The sequence below is a fragment of the Haliotis rufescens genome, unplaced genomic scaffold (assembly GCF_023055435.1).
Source record: "Haliotis rufescens isolate VD_foot unplaced genomic scaffold, xgHalRufe1.0.p SCAF_1, whole genome shotgun sequence".
Lineage (NCBI taxonomy): Eukaryota > Metazoa > Mollusca > Gastropoda > Lepetellida > Haliotidae > Haliotis > Haliotis rufescens.
The window spans coordinates 1,876,259-1,893,055 of record NW_025963779.1 but is presented as its reverse complement, the minus strand read 5'-3'; the positions used below and the strand labels follow the sequence as shown (position 1 = coordinate 1,893,055).

General features: G+C 41.3%; 1 protein-coding gene across 2 annotated transcripts in view; it reads right to left on the bottom strand.

The window, feature by feature from the left end:
- Positions 1-12,181: 12,181 nt before the first annotated feature.
- Positions 12,182-16,797, bottom strand: part of LOC124117444 (arrestin domain-containing protein 2-like) — a 50,745-nt gene continuing 46,129 nt past the window's right edge. For both annotated transcript variants that reach the window (XM_048394957.1, XM_048395007.1), the window contains exons 6-7: positions 14,262-14,364; positions 12,182-13,322 (exon numbers count right to left, since the gene is read on the bottom strand). In XM_048394957.1, the coding sequence (XP_048250914.1) occupies positions 13,084-13,322; positions 14,262-14,364 (342 nt within the window). In that variant the 3' untranslated portion in view covers positions 12,182-13,083. The remainder of the gene's footprint in view (positions 13,323-14,261; positions 14,365-16,797) is intronic.

Sequence of the window (16,797 nt, the reverse complement as noted above, 5' to 3'; positions counted from 1 at the left end):
CACTTATACAATGTAGTCCCTCACACAATAATACATATATACAATGCTTGTCCCTCACACAGTGTTACATATATACAATGTGGTCCAACATACAATGTTACACTTATACAATGTAGTCCCTCACACAATAGTACATATATACAGTGCTTGCCCCTCACACAATGTTACACTTATACAATGTAGTCCCTCACACAATAATACATATATACAGTGCTTGCCCCTCACACAATGTTACACTTATACAATGTAGTTCCTCACACAATAATACATATATACAGTGCCTGCCCCTCACACAATGTTACACTTATACAATGTGATCCAACATACAATGTTACACTCATACAATGTAGCCCCTCACACAATTTGTAATCAAAAGGTTGCATGGGTCTAGTAGATATACATCAGGTGTTTTTTTAAATTCCTAATAGAGTAGCAAATAGGCAGTATGATATATTTCCAAATATCATAATCATTGTCGTCAGTTTAGTCAGGAACATCTGCACCGAGAAACTATGAAAGCACATCGTCTTCGTCAAGCATAGACACACCTCTGTGAGCTGTAGATTGTGTAAGTGTCATCAGTCTTACATAAATTTTAACTGACCATGCACGAAATAAAGGATTTAAAAGGTCCACCATAACATCATATCTCAGTATATGAAAAACCGTCAAACACACTTATTTATCTGCCAATTAATTATCACTGCCTTTTCGTGTATTTGCCATATGCTAATGGTTGTCGAGTTCGTGTTCTATATGGTAACTGTATATGCTGGTACAAATGTTCATTACATTATTTCTTAACGACGTGTTTCCTTGTTCCGGGATTTCGTGTGTGACAATCCTGAAACATGTTGCTTACTTCAGCTTCTCGCAGCTCCATTTATCACAGACCAAACAGCGCAAGTAATGAATGGAAAGGCTGTAAAAATTCGTTGTATTTTTTTTTTGACGGCAAAGTTGTATAACACTATTTTTTTCATTAAAGTGTCATTTGTGACATTAGTTATATCATAATGGAGATGTGAAAATATTGTTACATTGTTCTACATTACCTGTTAAACCTCTAACAATAATAACAAATATAACAAGTACATTTGTTTGGCTACAAATTACTTTCTCAAGTGGAATCTCAAAGCGCTACAGAGTTAATCAAACAGGCATGTTATATAGAACACAATCCGTGTTGGGCCGTTGTATTTAGGGAACAGGTGTGTCTTCAATCCACTCTTGAAATATGTAAGGGTCATGGCAATAAGATGGAATGGAGAACTGAGACTCGGAGAAATGAGACTCTATCGTGACTTAGCTGAGAAGGTGTGAGTTAGCAAACAGTTTTAGATTACAAGACGTGAGTTAGCCAGCAGTTTTATATTAGGAGGCGATAGTTTGCAGACAATTTTAGATTTGAAGGCGTGAGTTAGCAGGCAGTTTTACTTTGAGAGGGTGAGTTAGCAGACAGTTTTACTTTGAGAGGGTGAGTTAGCAGACAGTTTTACTTTGAGAGGGTGGGTAAACAGGCAGTTTTACTTTGAGAGGCTGAGTTAACAGGCAGTTTCAGATTAGAAGAAGAGAGTAAGCACGCATTTTGAGATGACAAGGTGATAGTTTGCAGATAATTTTAGATAGATGTCATAAGTTTGAATCAGTTTAAGATTAGAAGGTGTGAGTTGACTGGCAGCTTTAAATTAGGAGGTGACAGTTTGCAGACAATATTAGATAGATGTCAGGAGTTTGCGGGTAGTTTAAGATTAGATGTAACGAGTTTGTATGCAGTTTTAGATCAGAAGGTGTGACTGTGGGAAAAAGCAGGCCGTTTTAGATTAGAAGACGTGAGTTAGCAGGACGTCTTACATAAGAAGGTGTGGGTTAGCTGGCAGTTTTAAATTAGGAGGCGATGAATTACAGGCGGTTTTAGATTAGATGCCATGAGTTTGTAGACAGTTTTAGCTGAGAAGGCGATAGTTTGCAAACACTTTTAGATTAGATGCCATGAGTTTGTAGACAGTTTTAGCTGAGAAGGCGATAGTTTGCAAAGAGTTTTAGATTCGATGCCATGAGTTTGTAGACAGTTTTAGCTGAGAAGGCGATAGTTTGCAAAGAGTTTTAGATTAGATGCCATGAGTTTGTAGACAGTTTTAGCTTAGAAGGCGATAGTTCGCAAAGAGTTTTAGATTAGATGCCATGAGTTTGTAATCAGTTTTAGCTGAGAAGGCGATAGTTTGCAAACACTTTTAGATTAGATGCCATGAGTTTGTAGACAGTTTTAGCTGAGAAGGCGATAGTTTGCAAACAGTTTAAGATTAGATGCCATGAGTTTGTAGACAGTTTTAGCTGAGAAGGCGAAAGTTTGAAAGCAGTTTTAGATTAGATGCCATGACTTTGTAGACAGTTTTAGCTGAGAAGGGGATAGTTTGCAAACAGTTTTAGATTAGATGCTATGAGTTTGTAGACAGTTTTAGCTGAGAAGGCGATAGTTTGCAAACAGTTTTAGATTAGATGCCATGAGTTTGTAGACAGTTTTAGCTGAGAAGGCGATAGTTTGCAAACACTTTTAGATTAGATGCCATGAGTTTGTAGACAGTTTTAGCTGAGAAGGCGATAGTTTGCAAAGAGTTTTAGATTAGATGCCATGAGTTTGTAGACAGTTTTAGCTGAGAAGGCGATAGTTTGAAAGCAGTTTTAGATTAGATGCCATGAGTTTGTAGACAGTTTTCGCAAAGAAGGCGATAGTTTGCAAAGAGTTTTAGATTAGATGCCATGAGTTTGTAGACAGTTTTAGCTGAGAAGGCGATAGTTTGCAAACAGTTTTAGATTCGATGCCATGAGTTTGTAGACAGTTTTAGCTGAGAAGGCGATAGTTTGCAAAGAGTTTTAGATTAGATGCCACGAGTTTGTAGACAGTTTTAGCTGAGAAGGCGATAGTTTGCAAACACTTTTAGATTAGATGCCATGAGTTTGTAGACAGTTTTAGCTTAGAAGGCGATAGTTTGCAAACAGTTTTAGATTAGATGCCATGTGTTTGTAGACAGTTTTAGCTGAGAAGGCGATAGTTTGCAAAGAGTTTTAGATTAGATGCCATGAGTTTGTAGACAGTTTTAGCTGAGAAGGAAATAGTTTGCAAACAGTTTTAGATTAGATGGCACGAGTTTGTAGACAGTTTTAGCTGAGAAGGCGATAGTTTGCAAACAGTTTAAGATTAGATGCCATGAGTTTGTAGACAGTTTTAGATGAGAAGGCGATAGTTTGCAAAGAGTTTTAGATTCGATGCCATGAGTTTGTAGACAGTTTTAGCTGAGAAGGCGATAGTTTGCAAACACTTTTAGATTAGATGGCACGAGTTTGTAGACAGTTTTAGCTGAGAAGGCGATAGTTTGCAAAGAGTTTTAGATTAGATGCCATGAGTTTGTAATCAGTTTTAGCTGAGAAGGCGATAGTTTGCAAACAGTTTTAGATTAGATGCCATGAGTTTGTAGACAGTTTTAGCTGAGAAGGCGATAGTTTGCAAACAGTTTAAGATTAGATGCCATGAGTTTGTAGACAGTTTTAGCTGAGAAGGCGAAAGTTTGAAAGCAGTTTTAGATTAGATGCCATGACTTTGTAGACAGTTTTAGCTGAGAAGGGGATAGTTTGCAAACAGTTTTAGATTAGATGCCATGAGTTTGTAGACAGTTTTAGCTGAGAAGGCGATAGTTTGCAAAGAGTTTTAGATTCGATGCCATGAGTTTGTAGACAGTTTTAGCTGAGAAGGCGATAGTTTGCAAACACTTTTAGATTAGGTGGCACGAGTTTGTAGACAGTTTTAGCTGAGAAGGCGATAGTTTGCAAAGAGTTTTAGATTAGATGCCATGAGTTTGTAGACAGTTTTAGCTGAGAAGGCGATAGTTTGCAAAGAGTTTTAGATTAGATGCCATGAGTTTGTAGACAGTTTTAGCTGAGAAGGCGAAAGTTTGCAAACAGTTTTAGATTAGATGCCATGAGTTTGTAGATAGTTTTCGCAAAGAAGGCGATAGTTCGCAAAGAGTTTTAGATTCGATGCCATGAGTTTGTAGACAGTTTTAGCTGAGAAGGCGATAGTTTGCAAACAGTTTTAGATTAGATGCCATGAGTTTGTAGACAGTTTTAGCTGAGAAGGCGATAGTTTGCAAAGAGTTTAAGATTAGATGCCATGAGTTTGTAGACAGTTTTAGCTGAGAAGGCGAAAGTTTGAAAGCAGTTTTAGATTAGATGCCATGAGTTTGTAGACAGTTTTAGCTGAGAAGGCGATAGTTTGCAAACAGTTTTAGATTAGATGCCATGAGTTTGTAGACAGTTTTAGTTGAGAAGGCGATAGTTTGCAAAGAGTTTTAGATTCGATGCCATGAGTTTGTAGACAGTTTTAGCTGAGAAGGCGATAGTTTGCAAACACTTTTAGATTAGATGGCACGAGTTTGTAGACAGTTTTAGCTGAGAAGGCGATAGTTTGCAAACATTTTTAGATTAGATGCCATGAGTTTGTAGACAGTTTTAGCTGAGAAGGCGATAGTTTGCAAAGAGTTTTAGATTAGATGCCATGAGTTTGTAGACAGTTTTAGCTGAGAAGGCGATAGTTTGAAAGCAGTTTTAGATTAGATGCCATGAGTTTGTAGACAGTTTTCGCAAAGAAGGCGATAGTTCGCAAAGAGTTTTAGATTAGATGCCATGAGTTTGTAGACAGTTTTAGCTGAGAAGGCGATAGTTTGCAAAGAGTTTTAGATTAGATGCCATGAGTTTGTAGACAGTTTTAGCTGAGAAGGCGATAGTTTCCAACAGTTTAAGATTAGATGCCATGAGTTTGTAGACAGTTTTAGCTGAGAAGGCGAAAGTTTGAAAGCAGTTTTAGATTAGATGCCATGACTTTGTAGACAGTTTTAGCTGAGAAGGGGATAGTTTGCAAAGAGTTTTAGATTAGATGCCATGAGTTTGTAGACAGTTTTAGCTGAGAAGGCGATAGTTTGCAAAGAGTTTTAGATTCGATGCCATGAGTTTGTAGACAGTTTTAGCTGAGAAGGCGATAGTTTGCAAACAGTTTTAGATTAGATGCCACGAGTTTGTAGACAGTTTTAGCTGAGAAGGCGATAGTTTGCAAAGAGTTTTAGATTCGATGCCATGAGTTTGTAGACAGTTTTAGCTTAGAAGGCGATAGTTTGCAAACAGTTTTAGATTAGATGCCATGAGTTTGTAGACAGTTTTAGCTGAGAAGGCGATAGTTTGCAAAGAGTTTTAGATTAGATGCCATGAGTTTGTAGACAGTTTTAGCTGAGAAGGAAATAGTTTGCAAAGAGTTTTAGATTAGATGGCATGAGTTTGTAGACAGTTTTAGCTGAGAAGGCGATAGTTTGCAAAGAGTTTTAGATTAGATGCCATGAGTTTGTAGACAGTTTTAGATGAGAAGGCGATAGTTTGCAAACAGTTTTAGATTCGATGCCATGAGTTTGTAGACAGTTTTAGCTGAGAAGGCGATAGTTTGCAAACACTTTTAGATTAGATGGCACGAGTTAGTAGACAGTTTTAGCTGAGAAGGCGATAGTTTGCAAAGAGTTTTAGATTAGATGCCATGAGTTTGTAGACAGTTTTAGCTGAGAAGGCGATAGTTTGCAAACAGTTTTAGATTAGATGCCATGAGTTTGTAGACAGTTTTAGCTGAGAAGGCGATAGTTTGCAAACAGTTTAAGATTAGATGCCATGAGTTTGTAGACAGTTTTAGCTGAGAAGGCGATAGTTTGCAAACACTTTTAGATTAGATGCCATGAGTTTGTAGACAGTTTTAGCTGAGAAGGCGATAGTTTGCAAAGAGTTTTAGATTCGATGCCATGAGTTTGTAGACAGTTTTAGATGAGAAGGCGATAGTTTGCAAACACTTTTAGATTAGATGCCATGAGTTTGTAGACAGTTTTAGCTGAGAATGCGATAGTTTGCAAACAGTTTTAGATTAGATGCCATGAGTTTGTAGACAGTTTTAGCTGAGAAGGCGATAGTTTGCAAACACTTTTAGATTAGATGGCACGAGTTTGTAGACAGTTTTAGCTGAGAAGGCGATAGTTTGCAAAGAGTTTTAGATTAGATGCCATGAGTTTGTAATCAGTTTTAGCTGAGAAGGCGATAGTTTGCAAACACTTTTAGATTAGATGCCATGAGTTTGTAGACAGTTTTAGCTGAGAAGGCGATTGTTTGCAAAGAGTTTTAGATTAGATGCCATGAGTTTGTAGACAATTTTAGCTGAGAAGGCGTTAGTTTGCAAGCAGTTTCAATGTAGAATCCGTGTGTTAGGAGGCAGTTTTAGATTAGAAGATGTCATGAGTATGCAGTCAGTTGTAGATAAGACAACTTGAGTTTTAAATTAAAAGGAGCGAGTTAGCAGGCAGGTTTAGATTAGAAAGAATGAGTATGCAGGCAGTTTTAGCTTAGTAGGTGTGATGCAGTCGGTAGTTCTAGTTGAGCAGGCCATTGGTGATATGCGTAATGTACCAATATCCTTTGAAATAGTTTTCTGTGAAGACAGAATTATTTGTTCTACTTCGTCTTTAAGTCTCTACCTGGCTGATAGGAATATTGTTTAGTACATAAATTATTATATTTGTTTTTCTGTAAGTTTAATTGAAGTTCGTCCTTGGAAATATCTCCCTTGGTGAATAAGAAGTGAGTTCGGAAACAAGAGCGATTTACCGAAACAAAATGACTAGACAACAAGCGAGTGGCGGCCGCTACAGGTAGACAGGACATGTTTACCCTGAAAGCGAAAATCTGGTGGAATCACTGACTTTCAGTGATCCATTCATATAATTTTCACCGTTATTTTACATAAAACCCCATGGAATTTGTCTCGGTCGATAATCGGGACTTCGTATTCTCTGGCGTTGACGCTTTATATATACTGGATACAACTTTCCATTAGTCAATTTTCCATTTATGTCCAGCAACTTCAGCAGCTCCAGCCTCTTGAGTCTATATTTCACAAACTTGAGAAACATGCTCTTAATACGAAGATTTCAATGAGCGTCCTACAACTCTTACTCAAGGCTAAAACATACCTTGCCGAAGTGCCATCTGTAGGACAGTATATGATCACCTTTTCTCGAACATAACTATTTGATAGTTATTCATAAACACATGCAGTGGCATAGTCGAAATCGTACAATGAACTCAGTTTTCAGCAGACATTTCTTATGATTATGGGAATGTTTTTAAAAGCAACAAGATGGTACTTGTTGTTACCCTGTCTGGCGCTCGGCATCAAGGTGCTAAAACAAGGACTGGTCGGCTCGGTGTCAGTAAACTGTGTCTGAGTGGGGTATTCGTTTTAAACTGTGGCATGGTATCTCAGTGGGCTAGCACTATAAATCGGCACCAGTCCGGACCAGTGCAAGCACACACATACACACACACACACACACACACACACACACACACACACACACACACACATGCATGCATGTACGTCGCTATATAAGTGCTATATAAGTGCAATAAACGCGACGTTAAACCCCATTTCATCTCACTTATCAGTAACAGGTGAGCAACAAGCCAAAAGCAAGTATGCAACATCAAATTAGAATATGCTGACAAGGCAGAAAATGAGAAAGGCGAAATGTTTTTGCAACAAGAGCGCAGAACGTGCCAAGAAGGCAGCACAATAGACCGACCATCTGCCAGTGATGACCTCAAAGAACATGCCCCGCCCTACCGGTAGCGTACGTCATGAATGAAGACTTGGCTATGTCAAACAAATGCACAATGAATTGCCTTTGTTGGTGCTATTATTTGCCCGTTTCCTGCGTGAAGAAAACTCACGAATGATGTCAAGGAGACCCCCAGTTGTTCATTCATCGGACGTTTTCCAGGATTGCCCGTCGCCAAAGGTCACTCTTTCCATTTCTACAACATTCTGTATTGACGATACTTAACCTGAGAGCCTCTACTGCAGATGAAAATGTGTCCGACACAGTGACTTAAATTTAATTTAAGTAAAAGCCACAGAAGAATTAATCTGTAATACCTGCTGAAACAGAAGCGTAAAATGCAGAACAGAGATGGCATATATATGTGATGATAACTGAAAACAGTCATGACACCAGGTGTTAACCGATGGGACAAACCAGTGATGACACCAGGTGTTAACCGATGGGACAAATCAGTGATGACACCAGGTGTTAACCGATGGGACAAATCAGTGATGACACCAGGTGTTAACCGATGGGACCAACCAGTAAAGACACCAGGTGTTAACCGATGGGACAAATCAGTGATGACACCAGGCGTTAACCGATGTGACAAACCAGTGATGACACCAGGTGTTAACCGATGGGACAAATCAGTGATGACACCAGGTGTTAACCGATGGGACAAATCAGTGATGACACCAGGTGTTAACCGATGGGACCAACCAATGATGACACCAGGTGTTAACCGATGGGACAAATCAGTGATGACACCGGGCGTTAACCGATGTGACAAACCAGTGAAGACACCAGACGTTAACCGATGTGACAAACCAGTGATGACACCAGACGTTAACCGATGGGTCAAATCAGTGATGACACCAGGTGTTAACCGATGGGACAAATCAGTGATGACACAAGGTGTTAACCGATGGGACAAATCAGTGATGACACAAGGTGTTAACCGATGGGACAAATCAGTGATGACACTAGGTGTTAACCGATGGGTCGAATCAGTGATGACACCAGGTGTTAACCGATTGGGACAAATCAGTGATGACACCAGGCGTTAACCGATGGGAAAACCAGTGATGACACCACGTGTTACCGTTGGGAAAAAACCAGTGATGACACCTGGTTTTAACCGATGGGACAAATCAGTGATGACACAAGGTGTTAACTGATGGGACAAATCAATGATGACACCAGGTGTTAACCGATTGGACAAACCTGTGATGACGTCAGGTGTTAACCGATGGGACAAACCAGTGATGACACCAGGTGTTAACCGATGGGACAAATCAGTGATGACACCAGGTGTTAACCGGTTGGACCAACCTGTGATGACGTCAGGTGTTAACCGATGGGACAAACCAGTGGTGACACAGGGTGTTAACCGATGGGACAAACCAGTGATGACACAAGGTGTAAACGGATGGGACAAACCAGTGATGACACCAGACGTTAACCGAAGTGACAAACCAGTGATGACACCAGGTATAAACCGATGGGACAAATCAGTGATGACACCAGGTGTTAACCGATGGGACAAATCTGTGATGACACCAGGTGTTAACCGATGGGACAAACCAGTGATGACACCAGGTGTTAACCGATGGGACAAACCAGTGATGACACCAGGTGTTAACCGATATGACAAATCAGTGATGACACCAGGTGTTAACCGATCGGACAAACCAGTGATGATACCAGGTGTTAACCGATGGGACAAATCATTGATGACACCAGGTATTAACCGTTAGGACAAACCAGTGATGACACCAGGTGTTAACCGATGGGACAAACCAGTGATGACACCAGGTGTTAACCGATGTGACCAACCAGTGATGAGACCAGTTGTTAAACGATCGGACAAACCAGTGATGACACCAGGTGTTAACCGATGGGACAAACCAGTGATGACACCAGGTGTTAACCGATGGGACAAACCATTGATGACACCAGGTGTTAACCGATGGGACAAACCAGTGATGACACCAGGTGTTAACCGATATGACAAACCAGTGATGACACCAGGTGTTAACCGATGGGACAAACCAGTGATGACACCAGGTGTTAACCGATGGGACAAACCAGTGATGACACCAGGTGTTAACCGTTGGGACAAACCAGGTTAGAATTTGTCTTCAGCAACCTATGCTTGTTGTAAGAGGTTAGTAACGGGTCGCTGACTTGGTTGATACATGTCATCGTATACCCATTTGCTCATGGTGTCTGTTACTGGATTGTCTGGCCAAGGCTTGATTATTTACAGACCACCGTTGCGTTAAACAATAAACAAGCAAACAAACAAACAAGCGTTCTTCCGACAGCACACACCACTCAAACAAGTTTTATTAAAAACGTCACTGCCAGTGAGTAAGGAGACATGGCCAGCACACCAGGCTGTTACATCACAAAGGATTAAGACGTCATGCATTCAGTAGGTAGATGTGTTTATTCCAGTATCTCTCTTGTTCTCTACATTGAATCACCTGAGATTTGTGTCACTGAACACCATAACAGAAGAAGTAACATAATGATATACGTGACAACTCTAGCCTTTGTTTTGTCTCAGGCATGTCTCAGTGTAGATACATTCATTTCATTTAAATAAAGTAAGCTTATTTACTTACTTACACATCAAATAGAACAATTCTTGAAGTCACACACTGTTGTTCATAAACAATAATGGTGTAAATATGAGTATAAGACGAATATAGTAATGTAGCATATATCAATGTAGTGTGTCTCAGTGTAGGCTGTCTCAGTGTAGCATGTCTCAGTGTAGCATGTCTCAGTGTAGCATGTCTCAGTGTAGGATGTCTCAGTGTAGCATATCTCAGTGTAGGCTGTCTCAGTGTAGCATGTCTCAGTGTAGGATGTCTCAGTGTAGGATGTCTCAGTGTCGGCTGTCTCAGTGTAGGCAGTCTCAGTGTAGCATGTCTCAGTGTAGCATGTCTCAGTGTAGGATGTCTCAGTGTAGGAAGTTTCAATTTAGACTGTCTCAGTGTAGGATGTCTCAGTGTAGGCTGTCTCAGTGTAGGATGTCTCAGTGTAGCATGTCTCAGTGTAGGATGTCTCAGTGTAGGATGTCTCAGTGTAGGATGTCTCGGTGTAGGATGTCTCGGTGTAGGATGTCTCAGTGTAGGAAGTCTCGGTGTAGGATGTCTCAGTGTAGGATGTCTCAGTGTAGGATGTCTCAGTGTAGCATGTCTCAGTGTAGGATGTCTCAGTGTAGCATGTCTCAGTGTAGCATGTCTCAGTATGGCATGTCTCAGTGTAGGATGTCTCAGTGTAGGATGTCTCAGTGTAGGATGTCTCAGTGTAGCATGTTTCAGTGTAGCATGTCTCAAAGTAGCATATCTCAGTGTAGCATGTCTCAGTGTAGCATGTCTCAATGTAGTGTGTCTCAGTGTAGCATGTCTCAGTGTAGCATGTCTCAGTGTAGCATGTCTCAGTGTAGCATGTTTCAGTGTAGCATGTCTCGGTATGGCATGTCTCAGTGTAGGATGTCTCAGTGTAGGATGTCTCAGTGTAGGCTGTCTCAGTGTAGGCTGTCTCAGTGTAGCATGTCTCAGTGTAGCATGTCTCAGTGTAGCATGTCTCAATGTAGTGTGTCTCAGTGTAGCATGTCTCAGTGTAGCATGTCTCAGTGTAGCATGTCTCAGTGTAGCATGTCTCAATGTAGCATATCTCAGTGTAGGGTATCTCAATGTAGCACGTCTCAGTGTCTCAGTGTAGCATGTCTCAGTGTAGCATATCTCAGTGTAGGGTATCTAAGTGTAGCACGTCTCAGTGTAGTATGTATCAGTGTAGCATGTCGCATTCCTAAGTGTGGCATTTCTCAGTGTAGCACGTCTCAGTGTAGCACGTCTCAGTGTAGTATGTATCAGTGTAGCATGTCGCATTCCTAAGTGTGGCATTTCTCAGGGTAGCATGTCTCAGTGTAGCACGTCTAAGTTGTGTGGCAGGCGGTGGGACACCGTTGATGTAACCTGCAATTTCCGGACCGACGAAAGGCTATTATTTCGGTGAACAGTATTGTCTCTTAAAACCATTGTGACTGAAAACCGGCACATAGTCAGCTACTTAATCTTTGTACAACGGTCTTTTAAATATAGAAAACACATAGATACCATGTAGGGAGTGGCAAACCAAGTTGGATCTTCCCGTCCCGGCAACCACTAACACGCACACTTTTACAGTGTGACACAATTGCTTGATCGAGATTAAGTTTGTTGAAACAAAAGGAAAAGAAACAGAAACTGAGAAATAGAAAGACACCGACATAAGAACCAAGCACCGACCGACCGTCGTATTGAGCATGGCAGTCCTAGGTCTCAGCGAAAAGCCCTCAGGAAATCTAGTGACTGAAAGACACATGAGTCACCGTGTCCCAGTCTATCCCTAATCAATTAGCAAGACAATCAAAGCAACGTGACTTTCTATAGATCATCATAAAGTTTTTGTTTGACGTACACATAATCTTTTGTAAATCAAAATCGTGTTCAGGAGATATTTATTGGTCTTGGATGTATAAAACATTGACAGCGAATGTCACACATGTATTATCGTTCATTTTCAAATTTGAATTTTCAAAGTGCGTCAAATGATACAATTGACCTGTTAGGTTACTCAACATGACAAATTTACATCTTTTTGCAATTTCACAAAATAGGTCTCACGCCTAACAAACTTAAAAGTCAGAATTCTACTGACAAATATAGTATGTCTAATGATGTGGAAATAAATACAGATTTGTAAATGGCATCAGAGAAGTGTTGACATCTCAAACTAAGGAATGCTACCAAGCTGCACGCCTGCAGACCACGGTGCACTTTACAGCTCATTGGGAGAATGAAAAGAACAGGAATGCCCTTACAGGCGACCTCAGGAAATGGTCGCCATCTTAACATTACAGGAACACAGCTCTCATTTGCAAAAGATTGATATCCGGTAATGGTGAATCGGTGGAGGTTTCTGTTGACTTCATCATTTCCACGAACTGTTCTCGTCCTTCTGATATGTTAGGGTTTATGATAATTCTAATCATACATCTATCCACACATCTCAAGTATCGAAAACCTTGATGTATTTGGGTTTTTTCTGGTGTATTGACATCCTTTTGTTCCTTGTTACTCGCTAATGAAAAGATTCTTGTAGAACACGAACACTTTACGTCTATGAACGAATTCAAAATATGAATCTGACACACTGAACTTTAACCCTTCACAAACTGTCAACAAGGCCCAAACGTTCATTTATTAACTTGAACACACGCTCCAGACGACGCGACCATTCGTCATGGATTGACGTAACACAGCGATCTATCAACTGGCGCGGCGGAATCTGCCGATGACGCTCAGAGCTACATTCCGAGTTCCTCGTGTCTGTATTTCGACGATCATGCATGAGACTCACTGATCAGGTCAACATTGTCGGGTCTTATACCTGCACTAAGTTCGGCTTTAGCTACTAACTGGCGCCTCCGTATCCCCGGGCTCTGCCTCAGTTTCAGTAGGTAATACCTGTCCTTCCTCGCGTCCCTGATCTCTTCATAGTATTTATACTTAGGTCGGTAATCTTTGGGTAATTCCGTCGTCCCCTCCTCGCCCTGCTCCTCGCCGCCGGTCAGTGGACATTCTGAAAACATCAAAGTAGAGTGAGTGAGGGACCCGGACCCGCTGCTTCTATCAATATTGGAGTTATGACAGGTGGTATCCGTTTAATAATCCAACACCACCGATAGGGTGTCTATAAAACACGAATAATTATCAATATGAATCTAGGAATCCTACAGTTAGGAAGAGAGTTTATGGATGTCAACTTCTTTATTATGAAGAACACAACTTTTCGGAGTATATGCTTCTTCCTTCTTCATCAAGCGAATGAGTAAGCATATGCACCGACGCTCGACATTAAGGGGTTAAAACAAGGACTGGTCGGCACGGATTCAGTATTCTGTGTCTGAGTTGGGTATTCATGTTAAACTGCGGCATGGTATCTCAGTGGCCTAGCAAAATGAAACCGGCATTTGTCAGAACTAGCACAAGTAGCTACACACACGCATGCACAGGCACACGCGTGCTTATATATGCATGTTGCTTTTATACGTACAATAACCGTGAGGGAGACATTTCACCTCACCCCATGTTATGGTGACGCCTTTTCGTGGACTGCAAATAGTGACCTATTTTTCTAGCGGACCTGCGCCTCAATCTACGTTAGAGCTGCACGCATTCGGCATGAGTGGCATGTCAAACGAGTCATCTAGCCAGAAATATACATTGGCAAAAGTTACAAATAAAACATCGTACACAAAACGCCATGTCACCATCAGAGCGTGTCTATTTGATATATGAAGTATTACAAAAGGAATGAGACAGCAAAATTGTGAAATCAGCCATTATCCACCTGCATCACGTATGTCTTTGAGAATTGTACTTGACAAACCGGTGGTGGATAATATGAATATTAATGTTGCGGTTTGTCGCCTCATTCCAATTTAGTCGGATAGTACAAGATTGGAGTTAGCAGAAATATAACCTGTCACTGCAACAAGAATGTATGGTTCCACCTTACCCCTGTACATCCACTTTATTGGAATAAGTCCTTTTTCTGGAATGGTAACCACGGTAACTGGGACTGCAGCATATAAAACGGAATCGGAAAAATGCGCTTCAACCTGAAATACAAAAAGAAAGATGACGTGTTTCTCTCTCAACCCTTTGGTAGCGTGTTTGGCCCCACTGCTTGAAACTACTGGCGCGATGGTCTTAGGTGTAACCTATATTCCGCACACAGCATTTTAATTCCTTACAACTGTCATGTCATTGTATTCTGCTCGTAATTGCAAGGCATACACATGTAAAGTTGATTGTTAAGGTTGAGCTCAATATGTAAATGGCAGCGTATTCCCTTCTAGTCAGACCACCTCCGTGGTCTAATGGTAGAGCGTCCGCCCGGAGAGCGGAAGGTCTGGGGTTCGATCCCCGACCGCGTCATACCAAAAGACGTTAAAAGATGGTACTTGTTGTTACCCTGTCTGGCGCTCGGCATTAAGGGGCTAAAACAAGGACTGGTCGGCTCGGAGTCAGTATACTGTGTCTGAGTGGGGTATTCATGTTAAACTGCGGCATGGTATCTCAGTGAGCTAGCACTATAAATCGGCATCAGTCCGGACTAGTACAAGCAGCCACACAAACACACACACGTACATGCACGTCGCTATATAAGTGCAATAATCTTGGACGCGACGTTAAACCCAATTTCACCTCACCTCACCCTTCTAATCGGACACAAGATACAAGACCTTTCATTTATCATCGATTATTGAGGTAGAAAATACAACATTAGCTCTATCATATCTATGACTATAATCGCATCCTTTAATCGTTTACATGAAATGGCTAAACATTCCGTGTATGTGCCTCAATATTAATGTCAATTGACCTTCAAGGTGTAATCCGACGGGAGTCCGACACGCTCTGAGCCTAACTGTGATGGACTGCGTTGATATTACTAAATATTTTTTCACACACTTCTGCCAACGATGCTGGAATGTCAGGATCCCACTAGTGTAGAAGACTTCCTGCTAGTGTTGCAAAATCCTTCACAGCTAAAATGACGTCATCATCAATTGCATAAAACTTGCCACACAGTTGTCAGGTTTGGGAAGAGGTGGGAATCTGTCGGTGCCAAATGTCGTGAATATGGAGGATGTTCAATCGGTTCGAAGCCACAGTCATGCATTGCAGACATGCAACATGTTTCCTGGTGAAAGAATTCATCTTCAGTGAATTATCCATGACGTTTAGCCTTGATATTTTCACACTGTTACCAACACTGACTAGCTTAATATGGCAATCACTAGTATTGCCTTTCCGGGGGTAGCCCAACAGTAGGATTGATTTGGAGTCCCAGAAAACCGAAGCGGTCGACTTGCCCCCTTGTAGAACAAACTTTTAGTTCTTCGGAAGAGGAGACGTTTCCATTGCTTTGGGAGTTCTTTAGTCTCTGGTTGATAGTGTGAACCCAAAACTCCATCAGCTGGGTCTGCTTCAAAACTACATAAATTCTCACAAGAGATGATGAGCGTTTCTGATCAAGAGTCAGGAGCCTGGGAACCTAACGTGCTGAAACCTTTGTCATGTCCAGTTCATTTCTCAGAATGTTCTTAACTCTTTCATGAGAGATGATTACAGTGCTGGGTTTGTTACATATGGTGAGTGGCAAAGGAAATAGCATCAATCCCTAAAGTATGACGTCATCGTTTGAGTTGAGAAGGATTTCGACTAGAGCTTTCTTCATTATTGTCCAGATAGAAGAGCTCGAGAGTTTGCGGATATACCACCTCAGTTGACTCGAGAGTTTGTGGATATACCACCTCAGTTGACACGAGAGTTAGCGGATATACCACCTCAGTTGACTGGAGAGTTAGCGGATATACCACCTCAGCTGACTCGAGAGTTAGCGGATATTCCACCTCAGTTGACACGACAGTTTGCGGATATACAACCTGAGTTGACTCGAGAATTTGCGGATATACAACCTCACTTGACTCGAGAATTTGCGGATATACCACCTAAGTTGACTCGAGAATTTGCGGATATACCACCTCAGTTGACTGGAGAGTTAGCGGATATACCACCTCAGTTGACTGGAGAGTTTGCAGATATGCCACCTCAGTTGACTCGAGAATTTGCGGATATACCACCTCAGTTGACTGGAGAGTTAGCGGATATACCACCTCAGTTGACTGGAGAGTTAGCGGATATGCCACCTCAGTTGACTCGAGAATTTGCGGATATACCACCTCAGTTGACTCGAGAATTTGCGGATATGCCACCTCAGTTGACTCGAGAGTTTGCGGATATACCACCTCTGTTGACTCGAGAGTTAGCGGATATGCCACCTCAGTTGACTCGATAATTTGCAGATATACCACCTCAGTTGACTCGAGAGTTTGCGGATATACCACCTCAGTTGACTCGATAATTTGCAGATATACCACCTCAGTTGACACGACAGTTTGCGGATATACAACCTCAGTTGACTCGAGAATTTGCGGATATACCACCTCAGTTGACTCGAGAGTTTGCGGATATACCACCTCAGT